The sequence below is a fragment of the Hyaena hyaena genome, unplaced genomic scaffold (assembly GCF_003009895.1).
Source record: "Hyaena hyaena isolate Hyena2069 unplaced genomic scaffold, ASM300989v1 scaffold_747, whole genome shotgun sequence".
NCBI classification, from domain to species: domain Eukaryota; kingdom Metazoa; phylum Chordata; class Mammalia; order Carnivora; family Hyaenidae; genus Hyaena; species Hyaena hyaena.
In genome coordinates, this window is record NW_024081379.1 from 64,017 (window position 1) to 80,125 (window position 16,109).

Genomic DNA, 16,109 nt, shown 5'->3' on the forward strand with positions numbered 1-16,109 from the left:
AACCATACATAAATACAGAGAGGCTTACATTTGCCAATCTATAACACAAAGATGGCCAGGTTGGATAAAGTACAAAATTCAGCCGTGTGTTCTTCCGATCACAGAGGCTTAAAGAAAAAGGAAGATTAGGAGTATGCTTATTGTGATGAGCACAGAGCAAGGTACAGAACTGCTGAATCACTATATTGTACACCTGAAAGAGATATAACACTATATGTGCACCATACTTGAATTTGATTAAAAACAAAGGAAAAAGGAAGAAAGAAAATAAAATTGAAAGGAAATACACAAGAAGAGACAGGCCATGAAAACACTAACTAAAGCAAAAATGAATCAGCTATATTAATAATACACAAAATAGATTTGAGGAGACATGAAGTTAAAAACACCACTTCAATATGAAAAATGGTTCAACTCATCAAGACATAAAAATTTCAATCTTACATGCACCTCATAAAGATGTTCATGGTATAGAAGATGAAAATTCACAGAATTTCCAGTAGAAAAAAAAAAAGAAAGAAAATCTACCATTGTAGGAGGAGATTTCAATCCTCCTTCAGTTCGTGGTGAATTAATAAAGAGACTAAGCCTCTTCTAGTCTCATACCCAGTCCGATAATTGGGTAGCTCAAATCCTTAATTTCTGTGAGTAAAAATTAAGAAAATATAAGTAAAAGATGAACACTGAGAATTCATTAATTATAAAGTAAATATTATTATACTTAATGTCTATGTTAATTTGCCTTAGTAGCTATAAAGTAGATATAAATGCCAGCGTTTAAGACTGCTACATATGTCTTAGCAACTCCTGGCCCAGAGATCTTCGTTCTACACGTTACATGTGAGAGAGAGAGGCTCCAGATTTGAATAACTAACCAGCCCGATGGAACTTATTTATTTCTTCATTTGTTTCAACGAAGCCCACTGGAAAAGAAAGGGATGAGAAAACAAACCTGTGACTTTGCCCAAGGTGAGTGACCGTATGGCCCTGAATTCCACTTCTGGGGAAAAGTTATAACTGAGTCGCAGGTGCTGATCCACCTGCAGGGAAACAGAAGACAAAGGTACATCAGTAGAGGTCTGCACATAAGGGGCAGGAAGCCCTCCCATCTGGAAAAAGCTTGGAAACATGCACAAAGTGGACCCTTCTTAGGGATTTTCTCCCTGGGGATATGAGAAATGTCTTGCTAATTCTCCCACAATGCACGGAAAATACCCTTTTCTTCCCTCTTGGTTAAATAAGCACTTTCACACTCTTCTTCTCCCTGGGAAATTCTGTACAGCTTCTGGCAGGTACTTATCTCCCCACTGAGATTTTCCCACCGAGTTCCTTGTCGCAAACAAGCAAACAAATGAAGCCTTCTCGGGAACACGCTGTGCACGACTACCATTATGGACAGCACAAAGCACGCACCTATTCTCCCTTGCCCCCTTTCTCCCCACTTGGTCTTTAGGGCCACCACTGCTTCCTCTGCTACAATAATTCTGACTTGGTCTCATTCATGTGTGGACTGCAGGATCTTGCTCGGCAAACCTTTCAGGGTGACAGAAAATTGGACCACGGGGAGGAGAGGCTCGCTGAATAATTGCCACCAACAGGAACGCCTGATAACCCCACTTCATAGGGGCTAGAAAAAGTCACCACTGGGATTTTCAGGACTTTATTTGCAAGATAATCTTTCAGAGGACCCTCCTTTTCTAAGCCAGCTGCGTGTCCTTCCCTGCCCCCTCATTCCAGCTCAGCATTATGCATCCATTCTCAGTCTTTTTGGTCCAGTCAGACCTGCAGTTTTTCCCAGGCTCTACGCCTAACACTCACATGATGCTATCCCTACAAAGGATCCTCTTTATCTTACACTTTCATTTGGAAGGAAAACAAAACTAAGACTCCTTCAAGCTGTGTGCCCAGCCCCACTCTACCCTTAAGGAGCAGCTGACTCAGGGCTGGTACTCGATTCTCCCAGATCCCATGGCCATGACTGTCCCTCCAAGGTTACCCCTCCTCCAGGATCCTCTAGGTTCTGCAGTGCTTTCCACTGAGAGAGGAGTCACCGGCTGTGGCTCCTGGTCAGATGTTCTACTACTATCTCATTTATGAAATTAGACTGGAATAATATCTGCTATTTATTGATATGTGATATATGTGAGACATCATATTGAAGCAGCTTTCAAAATACATACCTTCCTAGAATACTGTGAGATGGGCATTATAACCCGTTTTACAGACTGAGGAGATGATGTCCTAGAGATCAATAACTTGGGCAGGCCCAGACAGTGTTACCAAGCAGTGCCCCACTGTCATGTGGCCCACTCATCACTCCGCATGGTGTTTGCTTTCCCTGTCCATGCCTCTCTCAATATTTGAGCAGCTTGTCGACAACCACTGTATTTTTAATTTCTGGCTTTCTACAAAACTCATTCAACAAATGCTTGAGTACCTACTGTATGCCAAACACTGCTCTGCATGCTCCTGGAGTCCACCTCCTCCGGGAAGCTTTCCTTAATGTCTTGGTTAGATTGGTTGACACTCTTTTCTATCTCATGGTGGCTTTTTTTCCCCCGCCCCTAATTTTGCATTTAAAGTGCTGCATTATAATGATCTGTTTCTCTCCCCCTCTAGGTCTCCCTCCTTCCCTCTCTCCCTAAACTGTTTCCTCTTTGAGAATTCAGACATCTTATTGATATATGTTTTTCTGTAGGACCTACTACAGCAACTGGCAAAGTATCGCCTAACACAGGTTTGCTGAGTGAATGAACAGACATACTGTATTGATTCCCTTTCTATCTGGGGACTATGAGGACAGAGTCAGTCACACCCGCAGGATGCCTCTCACTGCCTGGTACAACATAGGGTTTCAGTTGCCATGGTCCCCATCCATAGTCTGATTAATGCCCATAGATTCAGATTCAATTCTTGCCCTCAAGCCCTACATCAGAGCTCTCCCCTGCCTCTTCCATTCTCTAAAACTGCCCCCTCCAGCAGGAGCAGGTGGCCTCCCCCCATGTACTCTTGCCCAGATTGGAGAGGAACCTCAAATGGGTGGAGTTTCCAGCTGAGTGGAGAACAGTAGAAAGATTCTTAGAACTGAAGGTTGAGCTGAGATTCCCCTAGCTTCTGCCCCTCACCTCCTCCCTGGACTCCCCAGGGCCAGCTTCCCATGCAAGTTGTCCCTGAACCTTGACAGGCTTATGCCCAAATGTCACATGTGGGAGAGCTCACTGGTCAAGTACATGAGTCCTCCCTTTGCTGCTGTTCTGTTTGGGGAACTTACCTGGTCTGTAGCACTTAAACCAGATGACTAATGAGGGAGAGAAGGAGATAAATGGCAATTAAAGGGGTCTTTAGGGAAAGATGAGTATGTGTAAAGGTTTGTAGAGGAAGGTAAGACGACTCGAAGGATACCTGAGGCTACTGGTGGACGATGGAGACATGGGGACGGGTTACAGCTCTGACAAGGGATGTGGGCAACTGAGCACCAGTACTGGTTCAGGTGCTGGGTTACCAGTCTGAAAATCTCAGCCAACTCATAGGACAAAGGTGCACATGTCAAAAAGAGGGGCACTCCCACAGATACTCATTTTTAGGGCTTCAGCATTTATAATCTGGGCTATTCCAGTCATTGAGGGATTCAGTGGGAAATGCATTATTTCATCAGGCTTCCTTTTGTGTATTTTATGGTTTAGCATTGTTTTTGTTTTTCATTATAATTGGTGAGGTGGGAAGGGGTGAGCACTATAGTCCTTTAAAACTGTGGGGGGTCTAAATTTTGTAATCTGAACTACGGAAGCCTTGTTGATCTCAGAATCGAGGATACCCAGTGGTGGTGTCAAGTTTTAAATGAAATGGAAAAAGAAGAAAATGGAGCAAGCCTTTTCTGAGTACATCCTACATGCCAGGCTTCATGCTTGGTCTTTTAGCTATGTTCTTTCATATAATCTTGACAAAAACTGAGCTCAGTTGAATTTGAACCCTCCCTACTTGGGTCTTTTTTTTTTTTTTTTTTAAATAGAGCAGTAGACTGAAGTTTAACATCACATAATGCAAGTGGTGGAACAGGAATTCACACTCCCTGTCTCCCTGTAGGGATGCCTAGACCTTGAGAGCTTCATGTTTCCAAGGAATGAACTAACTGCTGGGGTTCAAAAGTGCCTGGCACCTCCTTCTTTACAGCATGCCGAGCTGGTATTTTGGCAAGCTGGCTTCATCTGTTCAATGTCATGAATGCATTTAAAATAGGAACATGGAAGCTCACCTCCACAGCCAGGAGATTTGGTGGGCACCCAAACCTTAAAAAGACAGTAGCCAAATTACAACTCTCCAGTCGTCATCAGGAGTATTTGCTCCTTGTTTTGGGCCCAGCACCCCCCACCCCCCGACCTCCTTCTTAGCATCAGAGAGAAAGAGAAGAGGAGGAATAGCAACTCTAGGCCTGGGAGGGGCATGGAGGAATCTGATTTTAGGGAAAGGATGCCTCTGGTTGGTGGTGTACAGTGATGCCCCCCGCTCTCTCTCTCGAACATGTTCTGAGTGATGCCTACACCCTGCTCCACGTGACCTAAGGACAGGACTGGTGATGCAGTAGGAGCCTACCTTTTCCTGTTTTTACTGGATAGTTCTAAGCAGGGAGGAAAAAGAGACCTAGATAGGGCAAGAGGGGTAGGGGTGTCAGGAGGGCAGGTGTGTTGTGTTACTGTGTCAATAAACTGATTCAGAGTTCAAAAAACGTCTCTGGCTCCAGTATTTTCTGCCCCCTTAGTGTCTTGGGAACTATATGTTCTCAACCAACACGTGCTTATCATTGATTGTTAAACTGATTGGTACAAATCAGGGATGGAAAAGAGAAGGAAATACCTTCCACTGTCCTCCCAGTGACCTGTCTGTGTTTTTCATTTGTGGAAAGAAATACAGGAAACATAAAGAAGAAAGGAAAAAGGGATCCTATATATACATGCCCACCAGAATGCATCTCGTATGTGCCATCAGGTCTCAGTCAAAATATTCACCCAAAAAGTCTTCATTCCTATCCCTTTCATCCTCCAAGCTTGCCCCAGACCAAACTTTCTCCAAAGATGTGTCCCCCTCATTTCAAAAGTAAATTCTAGAGGTAAACTCATTAAATGATCATCACTCCGGGATTGTTTTTGTACCACATATTACAGTTATTCCTGAACTTCTCCTCAATCAAAAAACAAAAACAAAAACAAAACACCTAATAATCAAACCTGACTTCCCCCATAGCTCACATCAAAAAGGTCACACAATGATACTGAGGTTAGTTTTCACATCTTCAACTCCATGGTTCCACCCGCTGCACTAATAGAGGCCCTCATCATCTCTTTCTGCTTGGTCTCTATCTTATAACCAACTGTATATTCTCATGCAGTGATCACAGTGAGCCCCCTGAAAATGAAAATCTAACCATGCTCCTTTCCATGACTAACATCCTACGGTTTCCCTTCACTTCTCTACAGGGTCAGTTTGATCTCCTCCACATTAAACCCTGTAGAATGCATTCACTTCATTTATAAATATTTATCGAGCACCTGCTAAATGTTAGGCACTGCTTGTCAAAGTGGGAGTTCTATGGTCATGAAAACAGGAAAATCCTTGTCCTCTTGGCGACAGAGAGAGGACAAAAAATCAGATGAATAAATTATATTGAATGTTAGGCCGTGTTCAAGCACTGCAGGGTGGAAGTCGAGGGGCTAGGCTGCTGTATCAAATCAGGTGATCAAAATCGGCCTTGTTAAGAATGGCTTTCCTAGCGGAGTCCTGAAAGATGTAAAAGTACAAGTAAGAATGTAGACATATGGACCACAGAGCTCTGGCAAAGCATATTTAAGTAAGTTTAAGAGCCCTGAGGGACATGAGTGGAGTCAGAGAAAATACTGATAGATGGGAAGTAGCATGGGAATGGAGCAGTGGATGCCAGTCATATAGACCCCTGTAAGCCACTGCAAGGTCTTTGGCTTTGATGAGAAAGAAAACCATTAAAGTGTTTAGATGGAAAAGCACCACCATATGACTAATGATTTTCTTAAAATTTTTTAAATGTTTATTTATTTCTGAGAGAGAGACAGACAGAGCATGAGTCGGGGAGGGACAGAGAGAGAGAGGGAAACACAGAATCTGAAGCAAGCTCCATTCAGGTTCTGAGCTGTCGGCACAGAGCCAGATGCAGGGCTTGAACTTGTGAACTGCCAGATCATGACCTGAGCCAAAGTCAGATGTCCAACCAACTGAGCCACCAAGGTGCCCCAAAACTAATGTTTTAATACAATCTCTCTGGCTGCTGAGTTGAGAAGGGCTTGCAGGGCACCAAAAAGTGAAGCAAGGTTCTATCTCTCTATTAAGATGCAACCGTAAACTGTAATAATCCAAGGAGAAGATGAGAGTGGCTGGGGCAGAGTAGAAGCTGTTGATCAGCATGATGTTGCATGTGAGAGAAGAGATATCTCAGATGAAACCATAATGTTTAGACTGAGACACCACAAGTGTGGAGCCGCCATGGGCTGAGATGTGGAAGATTATGGAGGTGGTGAGGCTCTGGGGTAAGATTCTCAGAAACTTAGTGTGAAATACGCAATTTTCAAGATGCCCAATAGACATTCAAATAGATACACCAAATATGCAGTGAAAGATCTGGAATTCAGGGAAAGGATTGGAGCTAGATATACCTTTGGGATTGGTTTGGCAGCATCCCACAGCATTTGAAGCTGTGAGTCTGAATGCGTTTAGACATGGAATGAGTGTAGACACAAAAGAAGAGAAATATGAACATGAGTCCTGGGATGTTCCAGGTTGAATGATGAGGGGAAGGCAAGAAAAGAGAAAAGAATGAGCAACCAGCAGATGCAGGAGAAATAGCTGGTGAAAGTGGTGTCCTACAAGCCAAATAAGAATGCATATCAAGAGATGGGGTAATTGCTGTGTCAAATGCCAATGAGAAGAGTGGTAAGGAAAAGATAGCTGGATTCTGTATGACCACTGGTGTCTTGAGAAGTATAATTTGGAACACCTGGGGGCTCAGTTGATTGAGTCTACCACTTCCGCTCAGGTCATGATCCCACAGTTTATGAGTTCAAGCCTCCATCGGGCTCTGGGCTGATAGCTCAGAGCCTGGAGCCTGCTTCAGGTTTTGTGTGTGTGTGTCTCTCTCTCTGCCCTCCCCCACTCGCACTCTGTCTCCATCTATCTCTCAAAAATAAATGAACATTAAAAAAATTAAAAAAAGAAGACGTATAATTTGACTACAGCACAGGGAAAAATCTTTCTTTGAAGTAGGTTTACGAAAAAGGAAGGAAACTCTGAAGACCAAGGAGGTAAACATTTCCAAGGACATGGGCAATAAACTGAAAGAGGAGATGGAGCAGTATATGAAGTCAGATAAGAGAGAGGTTTCCTTCCTCAACCTAGAGAGCATTTTTCTTCTCATGTTGTATGTAAATTATTGTTTTTTTATTGTTGTAAATATGCTTTTAATGCAAGTGATCTTTGCATGTTTATGCTTTGGGAAGCCATCTGGCAGAACTGGGAAATGTTGACAAGGGCAGGGAAGATGGAAAGGCTGCAGTGAAATTCGTGGGGGTGGGGTATGAGAGCTGGCCCACAGGTGGTGGGTCTGGCATGAGCTGGAATCACTGCCTGCTCCTATTCACCTGCATGAGGGAGATAGGGTGACCGGACACCAGTGCAGGGGTGGGTCAATGAGGTGCTGAAGAGTGTAAGGGCATTCTCTTCTCAATGCTACATTGCTCACAAGAAAGAAGAAAACAAAGTCGTCATGTACAAGGGAAGACGGGGTTGTAACTGTTGGGGTATAAGGAGAAATAAGGAGGTTTTAAATTGTCATCTAGGAGATCAAGGGAGTGAGGGATTAAAAATATAAAGGGTGATCGCTGTGTAGATTGAGGTCGTGACTCTGAACGGGATGATCTGGACTCTGCCAGGTCTCTGTCATGACGTGCCCTACCCTCTTGCTGCCATTTGTACCAAGACCCCTGGAATTCCAGGTTCCTGTCACACACGAGGCTCTTCTGGACATCTCTGCCGATGCTCCTGTGGCCGTGACACTTGACCACTTCTTCCTCTCTTTTCCACTTAGCCAACTCCTACTCGCCTTCAGGACTAACCAGAGGAAGCTACTCCTAACTTTCTCTAAGAAACAGGTACTGATGCCCAGAAGAGATCAGTGCCCTCCTCCATGCTCCCAAATCACCTGTGCACATTTCTATCCCAACCCTTGTCAGTCTCTTGTGATTTCCTCTCCATCTGTGCATCTTCTTCTTATACTCAAGTTCAGGGGTGTCAGACCTGATTAGGCTTCAGGATCATCTGCTACCTTTCCTGCAAAATAGTTTCTGAGTAAGTAGATCTGACGTGAGGCCCAAGATTTTGCATTTCCAGCAAGAACTCAGGTGATGTGGATACTGGTAAGTAGATGGGAGCTCCCCGTAGTTCACTTTGGTCTAGTTCATCCAAGGCTGATCCAAGTGTGGTTGATATCTATCCCCAGGACTTGGCTGCACATGTGGTTCATAGTAGAACACAGAAAATTGTATTGAAAAGCCAAGCGCATTTGGCTGAATGAAAAGAAGAGAAGTAAGGTACCTGAATGGTAAGCTCTCTTCCCTCCCGGTTAATCTTTAAGTGGTGCATCCTTCGGTTAGCAAAATTCTCTGCATCCATGTTGAAAACCTGCGTCTCTTCCTTGCTTAGCTGATAGCGAACCTGTAAGCTTCCTTGAAAAAAAATTAGAAATTAGAATTAAAAATAGGGCTCATAAAATGCAATCATTTTTTAGCTGATCATTACTGTTTTCTAGGGACCTATGCCTCAATCTTTCATTATTCAAATTTTTATTTATTTTACTTTTTTTTGAGATCAAGAGAGACAGTGCAAACAAGGGAGGGGCAGACAGAGGGGGAGATACAGAATCTGAAACAGGCTCCAGGCTCTGAGCAGTCCGCACAGAACCTGATGAGAGGCTTAAACTCACAAACCGTGAGATCACGACCTGAGCTGAAGTCAGATGCTGAACCGACTGAGCCACACAGGCGCCCCTCATTATTCAAATTTTTAAAAGGCATTACATATGTTATTACTATAGCATCTTGGTCCATATGGAAAATCCTGAGTATAGGTGTAAAATGTGTGTGTGTGTGTGTGCGCGCGCACGCAAAAATGCCACAATGCCAGGTTGGAAAACGAAACAATCACAAGTCTATTTTGTAACTGGATTGTGAAAACTTGAATGGCATGGAATCCTTTTCCATTCTCTCTTCAACTCCTACCACTTCCTATAATTCCTTTTCTTCATAATTGCTTTCATGGAATTTCAGAATACATATTGTGAAATAAGACTGTAAGATAACCTAAGCCAGAAGAGAAGAAACAGTTTGACTTATGAAATGAATATCCGACAGAGCCCACCGGGAGATGAACCTCTACAAGATAATGCTGGTTTTTCCTGGTTCGCTCTCTCCTTTTGGCTCTGACCATTGGATGGTCTGAGCCAAATAGTATTGCCCAACTATTATTGTTTGCTTTTTTATCACTGACACATGAATAATAGTTCTCTAACAGTAGCATATTTGGTGCCGAGAGGAGTTGAGCACAGGTGGTGCAGTGCAGACACAGGGTCACGGCTGGCCCCTGGTAGGAAATGCCTACCTTGTATACTAACGGGCTGTTGGGTGACATGCTTTTCCAGACTCTTGGTGTTTCCATATTTAATTCAACCCAGTAAACTAAATCAGCATGTGATAGATAACTCTGTGTCAGGTACAGTGATGAATACCACATTCCTGGAGGGCATTTGGACTCTTCCCATCCCACTGTCTGGGTAATTCACACACATACAGATCCTGCATACATATTCTGGATGCATTTGTCCATTTTAAAACTTGCTTCTATTTTATACATTTTTTTCTAACACCTGCCTCACAACCATTCATCTTAGATGTCAATAATCTCATAGTGACCCTGTCTGTCAACATATTCTGAAGCTTCCCCAACATTCCAGTTTGTCTAAAATACCTCAACAAGTTCTTCCAGAGCCATGCAACTATTGATCTCATCCTCTTAGGAGTTTTGATACAATCAATGCCTTCTGTTCCTACAGGCCCTGTCTTCATCTCTATCCCTGCAGGTGCTGAGTTGTGTTATCTATCTCTCACCTGTGTCTCATACAAATCTATAAACTCCTTGATGATGTGCACATATCTTAGATTCCCAGTGCTTGGCATATGGTAAATACTCAGTAAGTTTTGAAAGAAGGAAAGAAGGGAGGAAGGAAGAAAGAGAGAGAGGGAGGGAGGGGAGAAGGAAGGTCAAAAAATTCAGTGGGGTTTAGAAACTTTTTACATCTATTGGAATAACATCTCTGAAATAATACAAATTTAGGTGCTACTTATTCTCACTAAGTCCAGACACCAATGAATTTTTCTTAGAAACGCTTTCACCCTGGTATTTATTGACTTGGAGTTGGGAGAGCATCTGGAGAACAGAGGAGTGGCATGCCTAAGAAATTAGATAATTCCTGAAGGCCTCCTCTAGAATGTACTAACGTCTGCACTGGTTTATCCTCCTGCATCTGAGTCTCTGATGTTTCAGGGAATTCATTCAGGTTTGAATTCCCACTGTCTGTCTTGAACCTTCTGTCTCTTGTTAGTATTTAGGGTGCTATTTCTTTCCCATGCATCTGGATTTGCTTTCTATGCCTAGTCCAGTGGTTTTCAAATTGGTTTCAAATTAGAGCACTGCATTCAAATGAAATGTACAGTGAAGGCTATTGTAAAAAACAGGAAAAAAGAAAACCATGGAGCTTCTTCAGCTGAAGTAGGAAGGGGAAGCTGTCTCCAGGTTACTGCTGCCACTGTCATGGTAGCCTTTACCCCACAACCCTGTTTTGGCCAGCAGAACTCTTTGGTCTCCCAGGAGTGTAGTGGAAAGCCTTGCCTCTTCAGAGTGACACCTCAGCCTATCAGGATTTGGTCACACCTGGACAGCTTTGCATCTCTCCTGTGTACCCCATAAGACACAGCCCATAGAGCAGCCTTTCTCTGGGGTCCTGACCATTGGGACTCCACACCCCAAATACCCATAGACCCATAACTTTGATAAACTTACTGTTGGATTTGTCTAGACATTAAGTTGATCAATGCCAGACATTCTGTATGTATCTACATGGATGTAACTGGTTGAGGAGAGAAATCTTCAGGTTAAGCAGAAGCCATGCCTTCCTCCATGGGAGATGTTGGACCTATTTTCTTTTTTTAAATTTCCTTTTATTTTTTATTGGGAGGTGGGGGGCGAAGGGAAAGAGAGAATCTTAAGCCGACTCCATGCTCAGTGTGGAGTCCAAAGCAGGGTTCAATCTCATCATACTGGGGTCATGACCTTAACTGAAATCAAGAGTTGGGGGGCACCCAGGTGGCTCAGTTTGTTGAGTGTCTGACTTTGGCTCAGGTCATGATCTCACGGTTTGTGGGTTCAAGCCTTGCATCGGGCTCTGTACTGACAGCTAACTCAGTAGCTAACTCTCTACTGATACTAACTCAGTATCTGGAGCCTGCTTCAGATTCTGTGCCTCCCTCTCTCTCTGACCCTCCCCTGCTCACACACACACACACACTCTCTCTCTCTCTCTCTCTTAGAAATAAATAAAACATTAAAAAAATTAAGAATTTAAAGAGTTGGATGCTCAACCAGCTGAGCTACCCAGGCACCCCTCTTTCTTTTTCCTTAAACTATTGTCTCTGGACAATAGTTCTGGAGGCTAGAAGTGCAAAATGTTTTTTCAAAGGCTCTAGGCTGGGGTACTTCCATGTGTCTTCTTAGCTTCTGTGAATATGGGCAATTCTTGGATTGTAGATGCATCACTTAGATGTTCTTTATCTTCACATGACCTTCTCCCCATGTCTCTCTGTTGGGATTATTTTCAAAGCTGTTCTAATACTCAACAAAGGATACCATATACCATTTAGCAAGACGTTTTATTATTCATATCCTGCTCGACAATTTCCTACTCATAAAAGGGAAAAATATGAAGTAGAAACTCAAAACTATAATGTTTTTTTATTTATTTCTAGGAGAGAGAGACAGCGTGAGCAGGGGAGGGTCAGAGAGAGAGGGAGTCACAGACTGAAACAGGCTCCAGGCTCTGAGCTGGCAGCACAGAGCCAGACGCGGGGCTCGAACCCACGAACCGCGAGATCATGACCTAAGCGAAAGTCGGACACTTAACCGACTAAGCCACCCAGGCGCCCCTAGAAACTCAAAACTATAAAGTCCAAAAAATTTCTAGTTGAATGCCTTGAGTCAAGCCTTTGGGTAATGATGCTTGCATCTCAGTTATTCAAAAAACATCATTTTGTTTTCTTTTATTTTATGGGTTCCCACTTTCCCAGTCTTCCTTTTCTGTCTTCCACAGAGTCATAAGTGGAAATACATTTTTTTGTATGTGACTCTAGCACTTAAAAACAAAAACAAAAAAAAAAAAAAACTTCTAAGCCAGGGGAGCCTGGGTAGCTCAGTCAGTTAAGCGTCCATCTTCAGCTCAGGTCATGATCTCATGGTTGGTGGGTTAGAGTCCCGTGTTAGGCTCTGTGCTGAGCGCCAGCTCAGAGCCTGGAGCCTGTTTCAGATTCTGTATCTCCCTCTCTCTCTCTGTCCCTCCCCTGCTCATGCTGTCTCTCTCTCTCTCTCTGTCTCAGAAATAAAGAAAACATTAAAAAAAAATCCAAGCCAGATAAACTAAGGGTTGCTGGTGGGAGGTGGGGGGTGGGCGTGGGGGTGGGCTAAATGGGTGATGGGTATTACAGAGGGCACTTGTTATAATGAGCACTGGGTGTTATGTGTAAGCAACGAATCATTAAAAAAAATCCAACCTTACTTAATTTTACATTATATATTTCATATTCCTAGCCTGACATACAAAGCCTTTTTTTTAACCTTTCCAACTTTATCACCTACATATTACCCGTATCTGAATCATACCTGAACACTCAGCATCTCCCCAAATAATGCTCCTCCTTACCTCTGTGTGTTTTTCTTTTTCTTTTAGTTGGAATCATATCCCGACTCCTTATATGCCTGGTAGGCTCCTCCTCATTCATTAAAACCCATCTCATGGGACCCAGGTCTCTACTCACTCCAACGACTGATAAAATATTTTACTATATTGCCACTGTGCTCACTTTTAGTAAAAAAATAAAACAAAAACAAAAACAAATAAAACTCCAAAAAAAAAAAAAACAAGAAAAAACCAAACAGGCAAACAAACAACCTCAATTTATCATGATTATTTTGTCTTTCTTCTTAAATTTAAGATCCCCTAGGAGGGATAGTTGCTTGCTCATCTTTGTGCCTACAAAGTATAATGCAGGATTTGCCATCTTAGGTCTCCAGAAGGCATTTGTCAAATAAAATATCTACTCTGGAGAATTTTATAGTGTTTCTACAAAATTATAAACTAATAATTATTCAATGCCTACTGTGTGTCAGAATTTAAACAAACAACAGTTACAATGCTACAGTTCTATCTTTAAGGAGTTTACAATTTAGTTTAAAGCAAAAACAAGGTCATGCTTGCTTGCTGTTAAATGCCTGTGTTTTAGACATTTAAGCCAGTAGTAAAGATACTGATATTTTTAAATCAAATCCTCAGATTAGGTAAACAATTTTCAGGGAGGTAAACATCTTCACAAATAAATAATAATAAGAAGAAGGAGGAGGAGGAGGAGGAGGAGAAGGAGAAGGAGAAGGAGATTCAAACTCAGGAGTATAGAACTATAAAGTGTATGTTCCTTCCGCTATACCACCCTCACTCCAAAGACATGCGGCTGGGTAGATGGATCAGTAGATGGACAGAGAAGGGGATGGTGGGGCAAAGGGAAAGGTGATTGATTTGGCAGACAAAACAGAATGCATATTTTATGAATTCAAAACAATGAATGGTTAAAAGAGTTGAGATAATAAAAAAGAGTTTTTCAGAGAAAGAGGTTTGTCGATGGAAGGTAGAAATTAGCTAGGGAAAAAAAATATATATAAGGTGATATGTTCATGCAGTTGTAGACATTCAAGCAGAGCATTGTGGCTGAATTTTACGAGGCTTGGAGCAGTAAAGTTGTAGACCACCAGTGCTGATGAGAATCTTAGCAGATATGCACCCAACCAAGCTTCTTATTCTGAAAGATGGAAAAACTAATATCCTGTACCTTGAGTGGGAACTTGGAACAGAGCAGTAAAGAGAGAGACCAGGCAAAGAAGGCTTGCACTAGAATGACAAAGAATCTGGACTTGTTTTTATAAAAAGGGGTCCCATAAAAGGGCTTTAGACACGTGTGTGACTGGGCTGATATACAAAAAGTGATATCTTCAACATCAAAAGAGAAACCCATGAAGGCACTGGAGCCCAGCAATGGAGTCCATTCTTATATTTCTGTCCATAGAGCATTATCAGTTTCTTGTGCTATCATTTCACTTTGGAAACAGGAGTTCTTTTACAGGTTGAATCTTTTCCATTCCCCATCAATGGCTATCAATCCCAAATCATGTGGCTTCCTATGTAGCTTTGGTCTCTACTAACGAGGCTACTGTCACCAATTAGCTTCTTTTCCATTTTCACTGCCCCACTCAGTGGCACCACCCACCCACTGGGTGCTCACTTCAAAACTTTAGAAGTCGTCTTTGTTTTGTTGGGTTCCTTCACTGGCACCCCTGCCTACGTGATGTCTATACATGACACCACAGGCATCAGCAGCCATCTGTTCTCTACAAAGCAAATCCTAGAACCCCACACCTGTTTCCAGCCCAGCTAACATATCTTCCTTCAATCCATCACCAACTGACGCTTGGACTATTGCAGCGCATCTTCATTTACCTCTCAGATTCTAATCTTACCTACTCTTTCCCCACACTCATCCATTCTCTACACAGCAGCTGAAATAAGTTTTTGGAATTTTGATGCCACTGATGGAAACGTTAATCCAAAATTGTGGCTTACAAGATCTTATGTGATCTTCTCCTACACCTCTTGGATCTTTTGCATTCCACATTTGCTTTCATTCACTAAGCTGCAGCTACTATTGACCTATTTATGTTCCCCTAATGTGCCAAGTTCACATTTGCCTTAGAGTCTTACACCTGCTTTTCTCTTCACCTGGAATGCTCCTCTTACAGATCGTTGCCAGAAGGTCTTTCCTCACTCATGCATCCGATGTGATCCATCGGATCCATCGGCAGCCTGCCTTTTATATCCGTGCACACCTACCTCAGCACCTGTGTTGTAACAATGTCTTCCAAGCTGTTAGTCACAATTGATCAGTGCATCGTGGAATTAATATCAGAATTTGGTCTGATATTGATTTCAGTATTTGGTTTTGCTAATAACTATAGCCCCTCTACAATTATAAGCATCCCACTTTCTGAATACAACCTTCTTTTCTGTCGCCCTTTTTCTAATGTCTGGATTCCCACAATCCATAGAAAAACCAATTTCACCAACTACTTATTGTTCCTCAACCCCTTCATGTCCTCCTTTCTCTCCTTACCCAGCTGAAACTACATGCTCCATCACTGTAAATCATCCTCTCCTGTAGGGTCTTCCTTCCCTTGGTCATTCATTACTGAATGGACGTATTTGCTTGGCAGAACTACTGGAATGAGAAACCCACCTTTTCTCTACTCCTGCCTGGTTTATCTGGCAAAAGAAAATACAAACTATGCAGACTGCTGGTAGGCCCCTTCAGATTCAACCCCACCAACTTCAAGTGGGTCTCTCTTGTGTCCTCTCTGTCTCAGTGCAGTTACTAAGTTGATGCATCTTCAGGCTCAACAGTTCTTTAATGTCTTCTCTTCTGTCCTCTGGCCTCCACCTCTGCCCTCTTCTTCCCTACTCTAAGTGGATGCCCTTGCTCTTCCAAGAAAACTGAAGCAACCAAAAAATAGGTACCACAACCTCCTGTCACCATATTTACTAACCCATCAATTTCTGAACCCATATGTTTTACCTTCTTCTCTTTAACTTAGATGAACTATCTATGATCTCACTTAGTATCATTTTATGCATTCCTTCTTATCCTTCTCATGTACTTGGACACATCCAT

The 16,109-nt window shown here is 42.6% G+C and overlaps 1 protein-coding gene across 2 annotated transcripts in view; it reads right to left on the minus strand.

The window, feature by feature from the left end:
• The window catches only part of CNTNAP5 (contactin associated protein family member 5), an 802,816-nt gene that overhangs the window by 38,582 nt on the left and 748,125 nt on the right, over positions 1-16,109 (minus strand). For both annotated transcript variants that reach the window (XM_039218226.1, XM_039218225.1), the window contains exons 20-21: positions 8,611-8,741; positions 953-1,040 (exon numbers count right to left, since the gene is read on the minus strand). In XM_039218226.1, the coding sequence (XP_039074157.1) occupies positions 953-1,040; positions 8,611-8,741 (219 nt within the window). The remainder of the gene's footprint in view (positions 1-952; positions 1,041-8,610; positions 8,742-16,109) is intronic.